The 18982-nt window shown below is 49.6% G+C and overlaps 1 protein-coding gene across 1 annotated transcript in view; it reads right to left on the bottom strand.

Moving 5' to 3' along the window:
* Positions 1 to 18982, bottom strand: part of LOC119957021 (mucin-2-like) — a 96233-nt gene that overhangs the window by 24456 nt on the left and 52795 nt on the right. Inside the window, exon 10 of the mRNA XM_038784604.1 lies at positions 15954 to 16096. Coding sequence (XP_038640532.1) covers positions 15954 to 16096 — 143 coding nt within the window. The remainder of the gene's footprint in view (positions 1 to 15953; positions 16097 to 18982) is intronic.

Genomic DNA, 18982 nt, shown 5'->3' with positions numbered 1-18982 from the left:
AGGGTAGCTGGGGGTATCTGAGGGTAGCTGAGTGTATCTGAGGGTATCTGAGGGTATCTGAGGCTATCTGAGGGTATCTGAGGGTATCTGAGGGTAGCTGAGGGTAGCTGAGGTTATCTGAGGGTAGCTGTGGGTAGCTGGGGGTATCTGAGGGTATCTGAGGGTATCTGAGAGTATCTGTGGGTATCTGAGGGTAGCTGAGGGTATCTGAGGGTAGCTGAGGGTATCTGAGGGTATCTGTGGGTATCTGAGGGTAGCTGAGGGTATCTGAGGGTAGCTGAGGGTATCTGAGGGTAGCTGGGGGTATCTTAGGGTAGCTGAAGGTAGCTGGGGGCATCTGAGGGTATCTGAGGGTAGCTGAGGGTATCTGAGGGTATCTGAGTGTAGCTGAGGGTATCTGAGGGTATCTAAGGGTATCTGAGAGTAGCTGAGGGTATATGAGGGTATCTGAGGGTATCTGAGGGTAGCTGGGGGTATCTGAGGGTAGCTGAGGGTCGCTGAGGGTAGCTGAGGGTATCTGAGGGTAGCTGAGGGTATCTGAGGGAAGCTGAGGGTATCTGAGGGTAGCTGGGGGCATCTGACGCTATCTGAGGCTAGCTGAGGGAATCTGAGGGTAGCGGAGGGCAGCTTAGGGTAGCTGGAGGTATCTGAGAGTATCTGAGGGTATCTGAGGGTATCTGTGGGTATCTGAGGGTATCTGAGGGTATCTGAGGGTAGCTGAGGTTATCTGAGGGTAGCTGAGGGTAGCTGTGGGTAGCTGGGGGTATCCGAGGGTAGCTGAGGGTAGCTGAGAGTATCTGAGGGTATCTGATGGTATCTCAGGGTATCTGAGGGTAGTTGAGGGTATCTAAGGGTAGCTGAGGGTAGCTGAGTGTGTCTGAGGGTAGCTGGGGTATCTGAGTGTAGCTGAGGGTAGCTGGGGGCATCTGAGGGTATCTGAAGGTAGCTGAGGGTATCTGAGTGTATCTGAGGGTAGCTGACGGTAGCTGAGGGTATCTGAGGGTAGCTGAGGGTATATGAGGGTAGCTGAGAGTAGCTGAGGGTATCTGAGGGCATCTGATGATTTCTGAGGGTAGCTGAGGGTATCTGAGGGTATCTGAGGATTTCTGAGGGTAGCTGATGGTAGCTGAGGGTAGCTGAGGGGAGCTGAGGGTAGCTGAGGGTAGCTGACGGGAGCTGAGTGTATCTGAGGGGAGCTGAGGGTAGCTGAGAGTATCTGAGAGTATCTGAGGGTAGCTGAGGGGAGCTGAGGGGAGCTGAGGGTAGCTGAGGGGAGCTGAGGGGAGCTGATGGGAGCTGAGGGGAGCTGAGGGGAGCTGAGTGGAGCTGAGGGGAGCTGAGGGGAGCTGAGGGGAGCTGAGTGTAGCTGAGGGGAGCTGAGGGTAGCTGAGGGTAGCTGAGGGGAGCTGAGGGGAGCTGAGGGTAGCTGAGGGGAGCTGAGGGGAGCTGAGGGGAGCTGAGTGTATCTGAGGGGAGCTGAGGGGAGCTGAGAGTATCTGAGGGTATCTGAGGGTAGCTGAGGGGAGCTGAGGGTAGCTGAGGGGACCTGAGGGGAGCTGAGGGTAGCTGAGGGGAGCTGAGGGTAGCTGAGGGGAGCTGAGTGTAACTGAGGGGAGCTGAGGGGAGCTGAGAGTATCTGAGTGTAGCTGAGAGTATCTGAGGGTAGCTGAGGGTAGCTGAGGGTAGCTGAGGGGAGCTGAGGGGAGCTGAGGGGAGTTGAGGGGAGCTGAGGGTAGCTGAGGTGAGCTGAGTGTATCTGAGGGGAGCTGAGGGTAGCTGAGAGTATCTGAGAGTATCGAGGGTAGCTGAGGGAGCTGAGGGTAGCTGAGGGGAGCTGAGGGTAGCTGAGGGTAGCTGAGGGGAGCTGAGGGGAGCTGAGCGTTGCTGAGGGTAGCTGAGGGGAGCTGAGTGTATCTGAAGGAAGCTGAGGGTAGCTGAGAGTATCTGTGGGTAGCTGAGGGAGCTGAGGGTAGCTGAGGGGAGCTGAGGGTAGCTGAGGGAGCTGAGGGGAGCTGAGGGTAGCTGAGGGGAGCTGAGGGGAGCTGAGGGGAGATGAGTGTATCTGAGAGTATCTGAGGGTAGCTGAGGGTATCTGAGGGTAGCTGAGGGGAGCTGAGGGCAGCTGAGGGGAGCTGAGGGAGCTGAGGGTAGCTGAGGGTAGCTGAGGGTAGCTGAGGGGAGCTGAGTGTAACTGAGGGAGCTGAGGGGAGCTGAGGGTAGCTGAGGGCAGCTGAGAGTAGCTGAGGGTATCAGAGGGTATCTGAGGGTATCTGAGGGTATCTGAGGGTAGTGAGGGTATCTGAGGGTATCTGAGGGTATCTGAGGGTAGCTGAGGGTAGCTGAGTGTGGATGGGGTATCTGTGGGTAGCTGAGGGTAGCTGAGGGAATCTGAGGGTAGCTGAGGGTATCTGAGGGTATCTGAGGGTAGTTGAGGGTATCTGAGGGTAGCTGAGGGTAGCTGAGGGTGTCTGAGGGTAGCTGGGGTATCTGAGTGTAGTGAGGGTAGCGAGGGTTGCTGAGGGTCGCTGAGGGTAGCTTAGGGCAGCTTAGGGTAGCTGGGGGTATCTGAGAGTATCTGAGGGTATCTGATGTTATCTGAGGGTATCTGAGGGTAGTTGAGGGTATCTAAGGGTAGCTGAGGGTAGCTGAGTGTGTCTGAGGGTAGCTGGGGGATCTGAGCGTAGCTGAGGGTAGCTGGGGGCATCTGAGGGTATCTGAAGGTAGCTGAGGGTATCTGAGTGTATCTGAGGGTAGCTGAGGGTATCTGAGGGTATCTGAGGGTAGCTGAGGGTATCTGAGGGTAGCTGAGGGTAGCTGAGGGTATCTGAGTGCATCTGATGATTTCTGAGGGTAGCTGAGGGTATCTGAGGATTTCTGAGGGTAGCTGAGGGTTGCTGAGGGGAGCTGAGGGGAGCTGAGGGTAGCTGACGGGAGCTGAGTGTATCTGAGGGGAGCTGAGGGTAGCTGAGAGTATCTGAGAGTATCTGAGGGGAGCTGAGGGGAGCTGAGGGTAGCTGAGGGGAGCTGAGGGTAGCTGAGGGGAGCTGAGGGGCTTGAGGGGAGCTGAGGGGAGCTGAGGGGTGCTGAGTGTAGCTGAGAGTAACTGAGGGTATCTGAGGGTAGCTGAGGGGAGCTGAAGGGAGCTGAGGGGAGCTGAGGGGAGCTGAGGGGAGCTGAGGGGAGCTGAGGGGAGCTGAGGGGAGCTGAGGGGAGCAGAGTGTAACTGAGGGGAGCTGAGGGGAGCTGAGAGTATCTGAGGGTAGCTGAGAGTATCTGAGGGTACCTGAGGGTAGCTGAGGGGAGCTGAGGGTACCTGAGGTGAGCTGAGTGTAGCTGAGGGGAGCTGAGAGTATCTGAGAGTATCTGAGGGTAGCTGAGGGGAGCTGAGGGTAGCTGAGGGGAGCTGAGGGTAGCTGAGGGTATCTGAGGGTAGCTGAGGGTAGCTGAGGGTAGCTGAGGGGAGCTGAGGGTAGCTGAGGGTAGCTGAGGGGAGGCTGAGGGGAGCTGAGGGGAGCTGAGGGGAGCTGAGGGGCGCTGAGGGGAGATGAGTGTAATCTGAGGGGAGCTGAGTGGAGCCGAGAGTATCTGAGGGTATCTGAGGTAGCTGAGGGGAGCTGAGGGCAGCTGAGGGAGCTGGGGGAGCTGAGGGTAGCTGAGGGGAGCTGAGGTAGCTGAGGGGAGCTGAGTGTAACTGAGGGGAGCTGAGAGTATTGAGGCAGCTGAGAGTAGCTGAGGGTATCAGAGGGTATCTGAGCGTATCTGAGGGTACCTGAGGGTAGCTGAGTGTGGCTGGGGGTATCTGAGGGTAGCTGAGTGAATCTGAGGGTAGCTGAGGGTATCTGAGGGTATCTGAGAGTAGTTGAGGGTATCTGAGGGTAGCTGAGGGTGTCTGAGGGTAGCTGGGGTATCTGAGGGTAGCTGAGGGTAGCCGAGGGTAGCTGAGGGTAGCTGAGGGTATCTGAGGGTATCTGAGAGTATCTGAGGGTATCTGAGGGTAGCTGAGGGTATCTGAGGGTATCTGGGGGTATCTGAGGGTATCTGAGGGTAGCTGAGGGTATCTGAGGGTAGCTGGGGGTATCTGAGGGTAGCTGAGGGTAGCTGGGGGCATCTGAGGGTATCTGAGGGTAGCTGTGGGTATCTGAGGGTACCTGAGTGTAGCTGAGGGTATCTGAGGGTATCTGAGGGTATCTGAGAGTAGCTGAGGGTATCTGAGGGTATCTGAGGGTATCTGAGGGTAGCTGGGGGTATATGAGGGTAGCTGGGGGCATCTGAGGCTATCTGAGGGTAGCTGAGGGAATCTGAGGGTAGCTGAGGGCAGCTGAGCGTAGCTGAGGGTATCTGAGAGTATCTGAGGTAGCTGAGGGTAGCTGAGGGTATCTGAGGGTATCTGGGGGTAGCTGAGGGTATCCGAGGGTATCTGAGGTTATCTGAGGGTAGCTGAGGGTATCTGAGAGTATCTGTGGGTATCTGAGGGTGTCTGAGTGTATCTGAGGGTATCTGTGGGTATCTGAGGGTGTCTGATGGTATCTGAGGGTAGCTGAGGTTATCTGAAGGTATCTGAGGGTAGCAGAGCGTAGCTGAGGTTATCTGAAGGTAGCTGAGGGTAGCTGTAGGTAGCTGGGGGTATCTGAGGGTAGCTGAGGGTAGCTGAGAGTATCTGAGGGTATCTGATGTTATCTGAGGGTATCTGAGGGTAGTTGAGGGTATCTGATTGTAGTGAGGGTAGCTGAGTTTGTCTGTGGGTAGCTGGGGTATCTGAGGCTAGCTGATGATAGTGGGGCATCTGAGGGTATCTGAGGGCAGCTGAGGGATCTGAGTGTATCTGAGGGTAGCTGAGGGTATCTGAGTGTAGCTGAGGGTATCTGAGGGTAGCTGAGGGTAGGTGAGGGTATCTGAGGGCATCTGAGGTTTTCTGAGGGTAGCTGAGGGTATTTGAGGGTATCTGCGGATTTCTGAGGGTAGCTGAGGGTATCTGAGGGTAGCTGGGGGCATCTGAGGGTATCTCGGGATTTCTGAGGGTATCTGAGGGTATCTGAGGGCAGCTGAGGGTATCTGAGGGTATCTGATGGTATCTGAGAGTATCTGAGGTTAGCTGAGGGTATCTGAGGGTTATCTGAGGGTAGCTGAGGGTATCTGAGGGTATCTGAGGGTAGCTGAGTGTATCTGAGGGTACCTGACGGTAGCTGAGGGTATCTGAGGTTAGCTGAGGGTATCTGAGGGTTGCTGAGGGTATCTGAGGGTATCTGAGGGTAGCTGAGGGTATCTGAGTGTAGCTGAGGGTATCTGAGGGTAGCTGAGGTTCTCTGAGAGTATCTGAGTGTAGCTGAGGGGAGCTGAGGGTAGCTGAGGGGAGCTGAGTGTATCTGAGGGTAGCTGAGGGTAGCTGAGAGTATCTGAGTGTATCTGAGGGTAGCTGAGGGGAGCTGAGGGTAGCTGAGGGTAGCTGAGGGTAGCTGAGGGGTAGGAGCTGAGGGGAGCTGAGGGTAGCTGAGGGAGCTGAGGTAGCTGAGGGTAGCTGAGGGGAGCTGAGGCTGAGGGAGCTGAGGGGAGCTGAGGGGGCTGAGGTAGCTGAGGGGAGCTGAGTGTATCTGAGGGGAGCTGAGGGTAGCTGAGAGTATCTGAGGGTATCTAAGGGTAGCTGAGGGTAGCTGGCGGCATCTGAGAGCATCTGAGGGTAGCTGAGGGTATCTGAGGGTAGCTGAGGGTATCTGAGGGTAGCTGGGGGTATCTGAGGGTAGCTGAGGGAATCTGAGGGTAGCTGAGGGCAGCTGAGGGTAGCTGAGGGTATCTGAGAGTATCTGAGGGTAGCTGAGGGTATCTGGGGGTATCTGAGGGTATCTGGGGGTAGCTGAGGGTATCTGAGAGTATCTGAGGGTAGCTGAGGGTATCTGGCGGTATCTGAGGGTATCTGGGGTAGCTGAAGGTATCTGAGGCTATCTGAGGGTATCTGAGGGTATCTGAGGGTATCTGAGGTTATCTGAGGGTAGCTGAGCGTTGTTGAGGTTATCTGAGGGTAGCTGAGGGTAGCTGAGGGTAGCTGGGGGTATCTGAGGGTAGCTGAGAGTAGCTGAGAGTATCTGAGGGTATCTGATGGTATCTGAGGGTATCTGAGGGTAGTTGAGGGTAGCTGAGGGTATCTGAGGGTAGCTGAGGGTAGCTGAGGGTATCTGAGGGTAGCTGAGGGTAGCTGAGGGTATCTGAGGGTAGCTGAGGGTAGCTGAGGGTAGCTGAGGGTAGCTGAGTGTAGCTGAGTGTATCTGAGGGTATCCGAGGATTTCTGAGGGTAGATGAGCGTATCTGAGGGTAGCTGGGGGCATCTGAGGGTATCTGAGGATTTCTGAGGGTATCTGAGGGTATCTGAGGGCAGCTGAGGTTATCTGAGGGTATCTGAGGGTATCTGAGGGTATCTGAGGGTAGCTGAGGGTAGCTGAGAGTATCTGAGGGCATCTGGGGGTAGCTGAGGGTATATGAGGGTAGCTGAGGGTATCTGAGGGTATCTGAGTGTAGCTGAGGGTATCTGAGGGTATCTGAGGGTATCTGAGGGTAGCTGATGGTATCTGAGTGTAGCTGAGGGTATCTGAGTGTAGCTGAGGGTAGCTGAGGATAGCTGAGTGTAGCTGAGGGTATCTGAGGGTATCTGAGTGTAGCTGAGTGGAGCTGAGGGTAGCTGAGGTTATCTGAGAGTATCTGAGTGGAGCTGAGGGTAGCTGAGGGGAGCTGAGGGTAGCTGAGAGTATCTGAGAGTATCTGAGGGTAGCTGAGGGGAGCTGAGGGTAGCTGAGGGGAGCTGAGGGCAGCTGAGGGGAGCTGAGGGAGCTGAGGGGAGCTGAGTGTATCTGAGAGTATCTGAGGGTAGCTGAGGGGTGCTGAGGGTAGCGGAGGGGAGCTATGGGTAGCTGAGGGGAGCTGAGGGGAGCTGAGGGTAGCTGAGGGGAGCTGAGGGTAGCTGAGGGGAGCTGAGTGTATCTGAGGGTATCTGAGGGGAGCTGAGGGTAGCTGAGGGGAGCTGAGGGGAGCTGAGGGGAGCTGAGGGTAGCTGAGGGGAGCTGAGTGTATCTGAGGGGAGCTGAGAGGAGCTGAGAGTATCTGAGGGTATCTGAGGGTAGCTGAGGGAGCTGAGGGGAGCTGAGTGTAGCTGAGGGGAGCTGAGTGTATCTGAGGGGAGCTGAGGGGAGCTGAGAGTATCTGAGGGTATCTGAGGGGAGCTGAGGGGAGCTGAGGGGAGCTGAGGGGAGCTGAGGTTGCTGAGTGGAGCTGAGGGTAGCTCAGGGGAGCTGAGTGTAACTGAGGGGAGCTGAGGGGAGCTGAGGGTATCTGAGGGTAGCTGAGGGGAGCTGAGGGTAGCTGAGGGTAGCTGAGGGTAGCTGAGGGGAGCTGAGGGGAGCTGAGGGTAGCTGAGGGGAGCTGAGGGGAGCTGAGGGGAGCTGAGGGTAGCTGAGGGTAGCTGAGGGTAGCTGAGGGGAGCTGAGGGTAGCTGAGGGGAGCTGAGGGGAGCTGAGGGGAGCGGAGCTGAGGGAATAGCGGCGAGTCCTGAATCAGGTGTCACAATCTAAAATACAGCGTAAACCTTTTCAGTGGTGAGCCTGTCGAATTCGCTGCCAGAGGAAGCTGTGGAGGCCAGCACGTTGTACATTTTCACTAAGGAGTTAGGTATAATTCTTTGGGCTAATTGTATGAAAGGATATTGGGGAAATCGGGAACAGGTCATCAACCATGATTATAATTAATGACAGAGCATGCTCGAAATTCCAAAGGCCTCCCGACTACTTGTTTCTAGGTTTCTATGTTCCCATCCCATTGCAAGCCTTGAGTGAGAGGAAATCAGGAGATCTTCCTGTGAAGCAAATTGTCATGAAGGCCACCAGCCTCAGCTCCAGATGATAACAGCTGAAACCCACTGAGCCCAGTCTTCCACTCCATGGCATGATTGACAATTTTTAATGATTTTAAGTATCGATTTATTCAAAATAAAGTTGTACCATTTTTAAAAAATCGTTTCAAAACTTTCCAAACCTTATAATATTTTTCAAATTTTGAAATTTCTCCAATGGTCTGCCCTACAAGTTACAACACCACCCTTCTAATCTCACTCCGGGAAGCTGGGGAAGATGCAGGAGAGGGGGCTTGATGAGGACCCCTTCGAACAGGAAAAGTGAGGAAGTAAACTCCTCAGTAGCAGAAGAGTCCAAGTTTAGGGATAGGTAGCATCCGGAGCAGAATATGGGACGAGGCTGTTCCAACGCCGCGAGGGAGACGGGGGGAGAATGGGGGTAGCATTCGGGAGATACCCGACCGGGCGAATGAGTGGGGTGGAGTTGTACGGCGTGGAACAATGCTCGATGGAAATAGTAGCTGTGGATAACAGGCATTATTTGCCACCCTGACGAATTCAAAACAAGATCTGCGAGCTGGTGTTTTTATCCATCCTGCCAATAGGTGTAATATTAGCAATTTTACTTATTCTCTGGTGACGTTTACCTAAAACGAACCAATTATGCACTCCACCCAAATCTATGTACAAATCCTGGTAAATTCGGCGCAATTATTGAATAGATGAGTCATGTCACCTTAAACATCAGAATTGTACAACGTTCCTTATGAACCTATTGATTGCCAGTGGGACTAATGTTTTTCAAGATAACTACTTATCCGAAATTCCAATTTACATGGAAGAAGAACGTCCAGCTTTGGGGCACTCGACCCCTTGAAATTTGCTTCGTCATGCAAGAAGATCGTGGCCGATTGAATTGAGACCTCACTCCCAAAATTCCTGTCCAGTACTGGTACTTTTCAGTTTCTTCTTCATGAAGAATCTATCGCCCTTAGCCTTTAAAAAAGAATATTCAGATACTCTGCGCCCAATGCCTCTTGAGGGTTCCAAAGTAGCAGACCCATCCAAGAGAACAGAAATAAAGTTCTCACCTTTGAGCAAACTGCGTCGGCTCTTATTTTGCTTCAACAGTGACCCCTAGTTCTCGATTGACTAATTGTGAAAATAATTTTCTCGAAATTTACCATATCAATACTCTGATCAAAGTTCTCAGCGTTCCACCGCATGAAAAAGAACATTCAGGCGACTAAATTTCACATGGAGCCCCCCCCCCCCCCCCCCACAAATTCACAGACGTTTACCAGCACAAATGTACGCCATTCGGCCCATCGTGACCGATGAACAAGAACTGATTACGTTAATCCCATTTACAGTGTTTTACCCAAGCCTTGGAGGTTGTGGCGGCACAAGTGAATATCTAAATACGTCGTAATTGTTACTACTGTTTCAGAGTCAATCACCCTTTTAGGAAGAGATTTACAGCCTCGAAATCTTCTCTGGGTCAAAAACATTTTCCCTCAAATCCATCGTCATCTTCCAGGGTTTACGCAAGATCTATGGTCTCTCGCTATTGACCCCAATGGGAAAGGTGCTTTCTGATCCACTTTATCTTTACCGCTCATAATCTTATGCACCTCTACCAGGGCGCCTCTCAATCTTCTCTTCTGCAAGGAAAGCAGCCCCAGCCTATCATATCGTTCATCCGAACTCAGACCATTAAAGCTCTCTGCACCATCTCCAGTGAATCCTATCCTTCTTATTATGTGGTGACCAGAGCTGCACATGGTCATCCAGCTTCCCTGCAACCAGTGATTTATACAGAGTCAATATATGCACCAGCTAATAGAGACAATAATTCTATCTGTCTTTTTCAACCTCCTTATGTTCCTGCCCTGCCACCTTCATCGATCTGCGAATATGCATTCCGATTTCAAACGGACCTTCATTTCTTTCAAGGGTTCTATCTGTTCCCCAACAAAAGCTCACATACAATAATAATTAATTATTTTGTTATGGGGGGGGGGGGGGGGGGCTGTCTTTCCTAAAATTAACTGTGAAAACCTTGAAAGAATAATTAATGTTGTCCAGCAAACAAGAACATTCAATAAAATAGCAAATTATTGAATGACAAATTTGTTGTTCCTTTTTAAGGCATGGTAAGGATTGCATTGGATGAAACCACGGATCTGTAAAACAGAAAAGGCGCAGCAGGCATCCGGGCTTGGAGTATTGAAAATCAAAACGGGCTACGAAAACCTTCCATGAGAAACCGTCCAGAAGTCTAACATAGCCACGAAATAATCATCTGAGAGTTTATGGCGTTATCCAGAATAAACGGGACAGCAACAAAATTAAACTGAAATCTTTCAGAAGGAAATAAGTTAAACTGTTTTGTGACGTTATCCTTGGTATAGATCATGCGCTCGAATAGAGGTCCGTCATTGTGAGAAAAATAGAGAGCAACTAACTGCAACAAGTATCACAAATATTTAAAAGAGTTTTTTGTAAAACGAACAGGAGTAAATTCAGAACGATCGGTGCAGGTACAACTGGCAGACTGGCTGCCATTCAATGAGTCTGTCGTTTTGTTGAGCCTCACACTCTGGTGACATGGAACCTACAACTTTAATAGAAATGATTCAGAGGGAGTGAATTCGCTGCGTCAGCGTTCCCCAAAGTGTCATAGATCTGGGGAGTCTCAGAAGATTTGTATTAGAAACTTTAAAACTGAAAGTCGTGGTCAGCAAGCAAGCCAACGACCAATAACCTGACTCACGTGTCAGAAATTATACTTTACCTCTCTTTTACCTCTCTTGCGAAGAGTAGCCTCAGGAAATGTTTTTTGGGATAGTTGACGATTGCACACTTCATTCCAAAGCAAGAATAAAACGGTCTCACGAATATGCATGAATTTGTGTGAGTGCGGACGGTGGTTGGTTCTGTTTATAATAATGAGGCAAGAGAAATATACTTCAATTTCCATTAGCCATTCTATAAGTTGCATGATTAAAGGGCAATGGCCAAGTGAATTACCTTCGTGTATTGCATTGGTGGATGGAAATTTATTTTCAAAATCGAGGCAAAATGAAAAATGAAAATGAAAATGAAAATCGCTTATTGTCACGAGTAGACTTCAATGAAGTTACTGTGAAAGACCCCTAGTCGCCACATTCCGGCGCCTGTCCGGGGATGCTGGTACGGGAAAAGCCAGGGTGAAACGGGATCCTGTGACCGGGTGATGCAGCCTGGAACTGTGCTGCTGCCTGGGTGATGCAGCCTGGAACTGTGCTGCTGGCCTGGGTGATGCAGCCTGGAACTGTGCTGCTGCCTGGGTGATGCAGCCTGGAACTGTGCTGCTGCCTGGGTGATGCAGCCTGGAACTGTGCTGCTGCCTGGATGATGCAGCCTGGAACTGTGCTGCTGCCTGGGTGATGCAGCCTGGAACTGTGCTGCTGCCTGGGTGATGCAGCCTGGAACTGTGCTGCTGCCTGGGTGATGCAGCCTGGAACTGTGCTGCTGCCTGGATGATGTTCAATCTGCATTATTCACTTACCGACGTGATATAACGTTAATAACTAAGATGCTTAACATTGTAACACAGGACATGACTTCATGGTGATTGAGGGGTCAGGGTGTTGGGTTTGGGAAGGAGGCGCTCACAATCTGATATAAACAGTTTGGCTGAGTGGGCAGCAACGTAACTTTTGGAGTATAATGTGTGGAAGTGTGAGCGTATTCTCTTTCGTCCTGAGAAACATTGCGTCCAAAGTACTTTATGAAAATAAAATTAAGTGGCAAAAATTTATCTCCAGAAAAGAATGAGACCTGATCGATTGGACGGAGGCACACCAAATGTAAGCTAAGCAACGCCATTTCTGTCTTTGTACCATGGTCGTTTCAGGCAAGCATTAAGAATTCCAGTTGGAATTCTCGAGGCCTTTGGTGTGATAATATCTTGACTACCCTTAATGGTTTCTTTCTGCGCACTTCGAAGCTGATAGACTTGCATTGAAGGCGATACAATGGCAGATTCGCTCGATTATTTTTTTACGGAATTTTGACGACATTTCCTTTAATTTGTTTCTGTACTCTCTGTTTTTCGCCTTTCAAGATTCAAAAGTTGTTTTGCAGATGACAACGTAACTGATTGTTAAATGAGCTAGCAGTACAGTATGGGCGGCTCGGTAGCACAGTTGCTTCGCAGCTTCAGGGTCCAAGGTTCGATTCCCGGCTTGGGTCACTGTCTGTGCGGAGTCTGCATGTTCTCCCCGTGTCTGCGTGGGTTTCATACCGATGTCCTATCGAACTAAATGCAAGAACGTGCCTATTTTGGGCATCATACATCATGCTGAAGTGATACAGATATGAAATAGGTTGTTTAGTGTATTAGGCCACTGGTAACACATTGAAACAGGGGCCTCACTTGCAACCTCTCGTTATTTATCCCTTCCCGTATTTATCACATTGCCATTTGGAATTTATTACTTGATCCATTCTTTAATGCTCCGGAGTATTCAATCTCAGAATTTATTGCTCCTCCAAAAAAAGCTACTCTTACCGCTGTTTGCCTTGAATTAAACTCGCCTGTGTCTCGAAAGTTCTCTCCGTGGAAGTAACTTATAATGATATAGTTAATTAAGGAATTTAGAAACACTTATGATGTTGAGGTAAATTATGGCCCCTCAAAAACGACCTTACATGAGATGAATAGAATACAGAGCACGCAATGGATCTGCAGTATTTCTGTACAATCACTATGGAATGCGAAATAGAATGACGAAATGCGCTTCTGAATACACAATAATATTTTTCAAGAGTTCCAATTTCTGTACCATAATGAAACATTTTTTTATGTTCGCAGACGATATGACCACAATAAATCGGAGCGAAATTAGGCCACTTGGCGCATCCAGTCTGCTCCGCCATTCAATCATAGTTGATATTTGTCTCAACTCCATCCTCCTGTTTTCTCTCCATAATCCTTGATCCCCTTATTAATCAAGAACATATCTATCTCTGTCTTAGAGGTGCTCACAGATTGGCCTCCACAGCTTTCTGGGGTAAAGAGTTACACAAATTCATCACCGTCTGGCTGAAGCAATCCATCCTCATTTCTGTTTTAAAGGACAGTCCATTTTGCCTTAGATTGAGTCATCTGTTTCTAGTTTTTCCTACAACTGGAAACATCCACTCTATCCAGGCCTCGCAGTATCCTTTAAGTTTCCATATTATTACCCCAATTCTTATAAACTCCAATGAGTAGACCCAGATTCGTCAAACATTGCTCATACCACAAGCTCTTCATTCCGGGGATAATTCTTATGAACCACTTGGACACTTTCCCAGGCCAGAAACATCTTCCCTCAGATACGAGGCAGAATCTTGTTCCAGTGCTTCCCCATCTTTATCCCAAAGGCCTTTTTCAGAATGGTCAACAGCAGTATCACGGGTTTTGTGTGGACGCATGGGACTCCAAGGGTTCGAAGAGTGTTCCTGGAATGAGGCAGGGATAGGGGGGGGGCTGGCATTGCCCAACCACTGTGGGTACTACTGGGTGGCCAACGCAGCGATGGTGCACAAGTGGGTAATGGACGAGGAGGGGGCAGCGTGGAAGAGGATGGGGCGGCGTCTTGTGTGGGCACGAGCCTGGAAGCGCTAGTAACGGCGCCGTTGCCGCTCCCTCCAATGAGGTATACCACGAGCCCGGTGGTGGCGGCTACCCTCAAAATTTGGGGGCAATGGAGACGGCACAGAGGATAAATGGGGGGCTCGATGGAGGCCCCGATATGGGGGAACCATCGGTTCGCCCCAGGGAGCATTGATGGCGGATTTCTGGGCTGGCACAGGGCCGGGGTTAGGAGGTGAGGACCTGTTGGGAGGGAGGTTCACGAGCTTAGGGGAGTTAGAGGGGAAGTTTGGGCTCCCCCCAGGGAACATGTTTAGGTACATCCAGGTGAGGGCTTTTGCCAGGCAGCAGGTGGAGGGGTTCCCCTTGCTGCCCCCACGAGGGGTGCGGGATAGGGTGCTCTCGGGGGTGTGGGTCGGAGGAGGGAGGATCTCGGACATATACCGGGTAATGCAGGAGGTAGACGAGGCCTCGGTGGAAGAACTGAAGGGGAAGTGGGAAGAGGAGCTGGGGGAGGAGATTGAGGATGGGATGTGGGCGGATGCCCTGGAGAGAGTGAATTCCTTCTCTTCCTGTGCGAGGCTTAGCCTCATACAGTTCAAGGTGCTGCATAGGGCCCACATGACTGGGACAAGGATAAGTAGGTTTTTCAGGGGCGAGGACAGGTGTGCTAGGTGCTCGGGGAGCCCAGCGAACCACGCACATATGTTTTGGGCGTGCCCTGCATTGGGGGAGTTTTGGAAGGGGGTAGCAAAGACGGTGTCGAGGGTGGTGGGATCCAGGGTCGAGCCAGGCTGGGGACTCTCAATTTTTGGGGTTGCAGTGGAGCCGGGAGTGCAGGAGGCGATAGAGGCCGGGGTCCTGGCCTTTGCATCCCTAGTAGCCCGGGGGAGGATCTTGCTCCAATGGAAGAATGCGAGGACCCCAAGCGTGGAGGCCTGGATCTTGGATATGGCGGGGTTCATTAATTGGAGAGGGTGAAATTTGCCCTGAGGGGATCAGTACAAGGGTTTTTCAGGCGGTGGCAGCCCTTTCTGGACTTCCTGGCGGAACGGTAGGGAAACAGGCCGACAGCAGCTGCAAATGGGGCAGCATGGTAGCATGGTGGTTAGCATAAATGCTTCACAGCTCCAGGGTCCCAGGTTCGATTCCCGGCTGGGTCACTGCCTGTGCGGAGTCTGCACGTCCTCCCCGTTGTGTGCGTGGGTTTTCTCCGGGTGCTCCGGTTTCCTCCCACAGTCCAAAGATTTGCGGGTTAGGTGGATTGGCCATGCTAAATTGCCCGTAGTGTCCTAAAAAGTAAGGTTAAGGGGGGGGGGGGTTGTTGGGGGTATAGGGTGGATACGTGGGTTTGAGTAGGGTGATCATGGCTCGGCACAACATCGAGGGCCGAAGGGCCTGTTCTGTGCTGTACTGTTCTATATTCTATAAGCCGGGGGAGTGGAGGGGGGGGGGTAAGGATTGGGGGGGGGGAGAACTGTGCACAAGGGTTTGTGGAGGGTGCTATCTCTCTCCTTTGTTTGTTTTTTCTTTTCTTTTCTCTTTTTCTTTGATTTTGTTTCTTCCTTTTGTTTGAAGTTGCTCTTGAAGCTGGGGGGGCATTGTTTATGGGGTGTTACCGCGGTTGTACGTTAATAGAGTTAAGATGTTTATATTTTGTATTTTGTAAAAATTTCAATAAAAACTATTTATGAAAAAAAAGATACGAGGCAGAAAACTATTCAAAGTACTCCAAATGGGGTCTGGCCAGAGGCTCATATACAGCCTTAGATGTACGACCCTGTTCTTGTATAATAACCCTCTTGATAAGGATGCTAGCATTTTATTTGATTTCTTAACTGCCGACCAAACCTACACGTTTTAATTAAGAAAATATTAAACAAGGACTCCCAAGTCCCTTTGTGCTTCTGATTTCCTAAGTATTTCCCCAGTTAGAAAATGTCTCAATTCCACCTTGCACAGTGCATAAACCAACGCTTTTCTCGATTGCATTCCTCCTGCCACTTCTTTGCCCATTCTCCTTACCCGTTCAATTCTTCTGAAGCCCGCCTGGTTCCTCAATGCTATCTGTCTCTCTACAGACCTTTTTATCATCTGCAAACTGAGCAACAGTGCCTCCCGTGCCATATTCCAGATCATTAATGTATATTGTTAAAAATGTGGTCTCAGCACTGGCCACTGAGGCACACCACTAGTCACCAGCTGCCATCCTGAAAAATATGCCTTTATCCTTACTCCCTGCATTCTGCCAGTCAGCAAATCCTCTATCCATGCCTTGACACCATGGGCTCTTAACTTATTTTACTGTCTCCTATGTGTCACCTTGTCAAAGCCCTTCTGGAAATCTAAATAAATCATGACCAGTGGTTATCCTCAAGGAACATCCTCAAGGAACATAAACAGATTTGACAAAGCCATGCTAACTCAGTCCTACTTTATCATGCATTTCCAAGAACTCCGCGATCTCATCTTTAATAATGGACTCTAAAGCCTTACCAAAATCTTACTTAAGAGAAGAGTGACATTACCGGCAAATCGTGAAATTGAAACAGTCTCGCATCTTCTGCTCGAACTTGGACAAAGTATAGGGGAAACGTTGCATACATTTCCGGAACATTGGTTGCAAACCAGAAGTCCCGCTGTGGAATGAAAGAGCAGGGAATTTTTAGTCAATTTCTACAATTCACTTTTTGCAGTTCAGTGCAGTCCCCAGCTTGACCCTTTCATTTTATTGCATTATTCTGATAGTTCAGACCCACGTTAGCTGACCATAATGAAAACAAATTATTCAGGCCCAAAATCAGGATACACAGAAGGCGACGATTTCATTACCTCTTTGATTTAGAATCTGTAAGTGAATGAAGTAGCTAACAGTCATTGTATTTTACGTGGATGGACACAGAAGGTAAGGCAGAAAAGCAGACGTCCAGCGAACCGCTCCATGGTGACTGCAGTGAACGACACTACCTCTGTAACCCAAACCTACCAGGACCTCTTTCTACTCTAACATCGCTTCAGTTGTCATACAATTTCCACTCAGGTCCAGGTGAGAGGAAGGATTGGATGTTGTAGCAGCTTAGTGCAGAGTTCAAATACCAGTGCAATGAAGGGTTGTTGGTAGAGGATAAGAAAAATCACAAAGAGGGCAGCATGGTGGCGCAGTGGTTAGCACTGCTGCCTCACGGTGTCGAAGTCCCAGGTTTGATCCCAGCACTGGGTTACTATCTGTGTGGCGTTTGCAAATTGTCCCCGTGTTTGCGTGGGTTCGCCCCCACAACACAAAGATGTGCAGGTTAGGTGGATTGGCCACGCTAAATTGGCACTTAATAAGAAAAAATGAATTGGGTATTCTAAATTTATTGAAAAAAAATGAATATAAATCACATATTATGGTGGTTATATTACTGGCGCCACTGAACTTATCGAATTACTGTCTACAGCAAACTCTCTCTCTGCAGAAACCTGATGTAGAATACCGATTGCTTTACATCTACGAAACAATTTTGGATTTAAAGCTCCTGATGGAATTTGAATATCAATCATTTGACAAATGATTTGTAAAAGGGAATCTGACGGCCTTCTAAAGTGACATGCAAGTAAAATTTAAAGCCTACGGCAGACACCAAGAAAAACGACACCTTCTTTAATACATGTCAGTATCACACAAATCCTGAAAAATAAATTGCAAATTCCCTTCTGACTTTCATTTACACACTGCTGGTAATGACAATAACAAACGTGAGTTTCATATCTGTTTGACTTTATGCACTTCACACAAATTATGCGCTGCTCTATGCCTCGTTAGATGACGGCCATATTTCGGCATTACAAGTTTGTAATGCAGCCATTGAAGCTTCCAAGGTGCATCCAGTGTTTATTACTGTTAACAAGTCAGGGTGACAATCGAGGTGAAACACGGTTCAAACGTCTCAGACAGTTCCTGCCATTTTGCACCTTCAGGCACATAGATTGAGTCACAACCATTTGAAATGAAACTGAAACCAAAATCGCTATTGTCACGAGTAGGCTCAATGAAGTTTACCTGTGAAAAGCCCCTAGTCGCCACATCCGGCGCCTGTCGGGAGGCTGTTACGGGAATCGAAACCGTTCTGCTGGCCTGCCTTGATCTGCTTTCAAAGCAGCGATTTAGCCCCCTAGTGTGCTAAACAGCCCCATTTATACTTCTCAATTAATCTCCTCCGGTAACTATCTCTCGAGAATACTCCTCTGGAAATGTGTCGTGTGATATTTGCTAACTGCACAAAATAAACAAACTAAAGTGAAAATAAAGCACACTTCCTGACATCAGTTTTCCGCGAGCAGGCATATTAATGAATGTGGTATAAATTCTGGTAGGAGAAATTAAAATCTGGCAGAATCGTAATTGATATATTGAGTTATCATAAGAGTGTGTCGACACTGCTTGGAAACTTCATAAATAATGATTACAAAAGCCTTAAAATCCCAGCTAATTTTGTTCGGAGGAAAATTGTTTGGAAAAAAAGTAATAGACGACCATATGTACCACAAGCAGGTATAAATGAAATTCTTGTTTCCATAACATTGTTCTTGACGGTAACAATGCAATAATCCAGCTTTTGTCTCCATATAACTACTTTGCAGGCGGGAAGGATATTATTTCTGGCATGCTTCCTGCAATGTTAGCGCTAAGTGTACGAAATAGTTTTGGGTGTTTACAATTGGGCCAGGAGGTGGACGTGCGTGGTACAAAATTAATGCCGACTCCAATAAGTTATGTCTTTCGACCGAAAGTCTTCTTTACATTGTAGCAATGTAAATCACCTTGGCATCCCTCCCAGGAGCAAGCTTGCGGAGCCCCGCTGATACACCAGAAGCGTTCTATAGTTGATGGGATCCGTGACATTTGGATGGTCGCGGGTATCAAGACGCTGTGAATAGTAACTTCTCAGGGTGTCACTTTGTAGCGGATTGTCATTGCCAATGGACATGTTCGCTCACACAGCAAAGCACTGTCTCACCCAAACCTGCTAATTCAGATTTGGAGGGATAAATAAAAGAGAAAAGCGCTCTCGTGCATCAACGAGGAGAACTGGGGTGCAGGAAATAAATTAACGCCATTTTTATCACACAAGCTCCTCTAAAATACATATGTCAAGGAAAATCACGCAGAGAAGGCACATTGACAATAATGGTCCAACAAATGATGGGAGACCTGAGGGAGATGGGGAGGACGATGGCGGGTTATATCAAAGGACGGAATGGTTCTGTTCAGATGGAGAGATCTATATGGAGAGGGGGGGGGGGGCGTGCCAGGACGCTTTTAAATTGGATGTTTGTTAGAAGCGGGGCAGAGAGGGAAGGTCATTACGTCAGAGATTGTGTTCAGCTGGAGGGCGTGGTCAGATTAGTGGAGAGGTTTTGTCGGGTGAGGTCGCAAAGAGTAGAAGGGGTGTCGTGCTGAAAAGGAGTGAAGTGTCGGACGGGCATCGGAACGGAGGGGTTGTTGGTGTTAGTGAAGGGGGAGGACGAATCTGTTCGAACCA

The sequence above is a fragment of the Scyliorhinus canicula genome, chromosome 25 (assembly GCF_902713615.1).
Source record: "Scyliorhinus canicula chromosome 25, sScyCan1.1, whole genome shotgun sequence".
Taxonomy (NCBI): Eukaryota; Metazoa; Chordata; class Chondrichthyes; order Carcharhiniformes; family Scyliorhinidae; genus Scyliorhinus; species Scyliorhinus canicula.
This window is presented reverse-complemented; position numbering and strand designations above follow the sequence as displayed.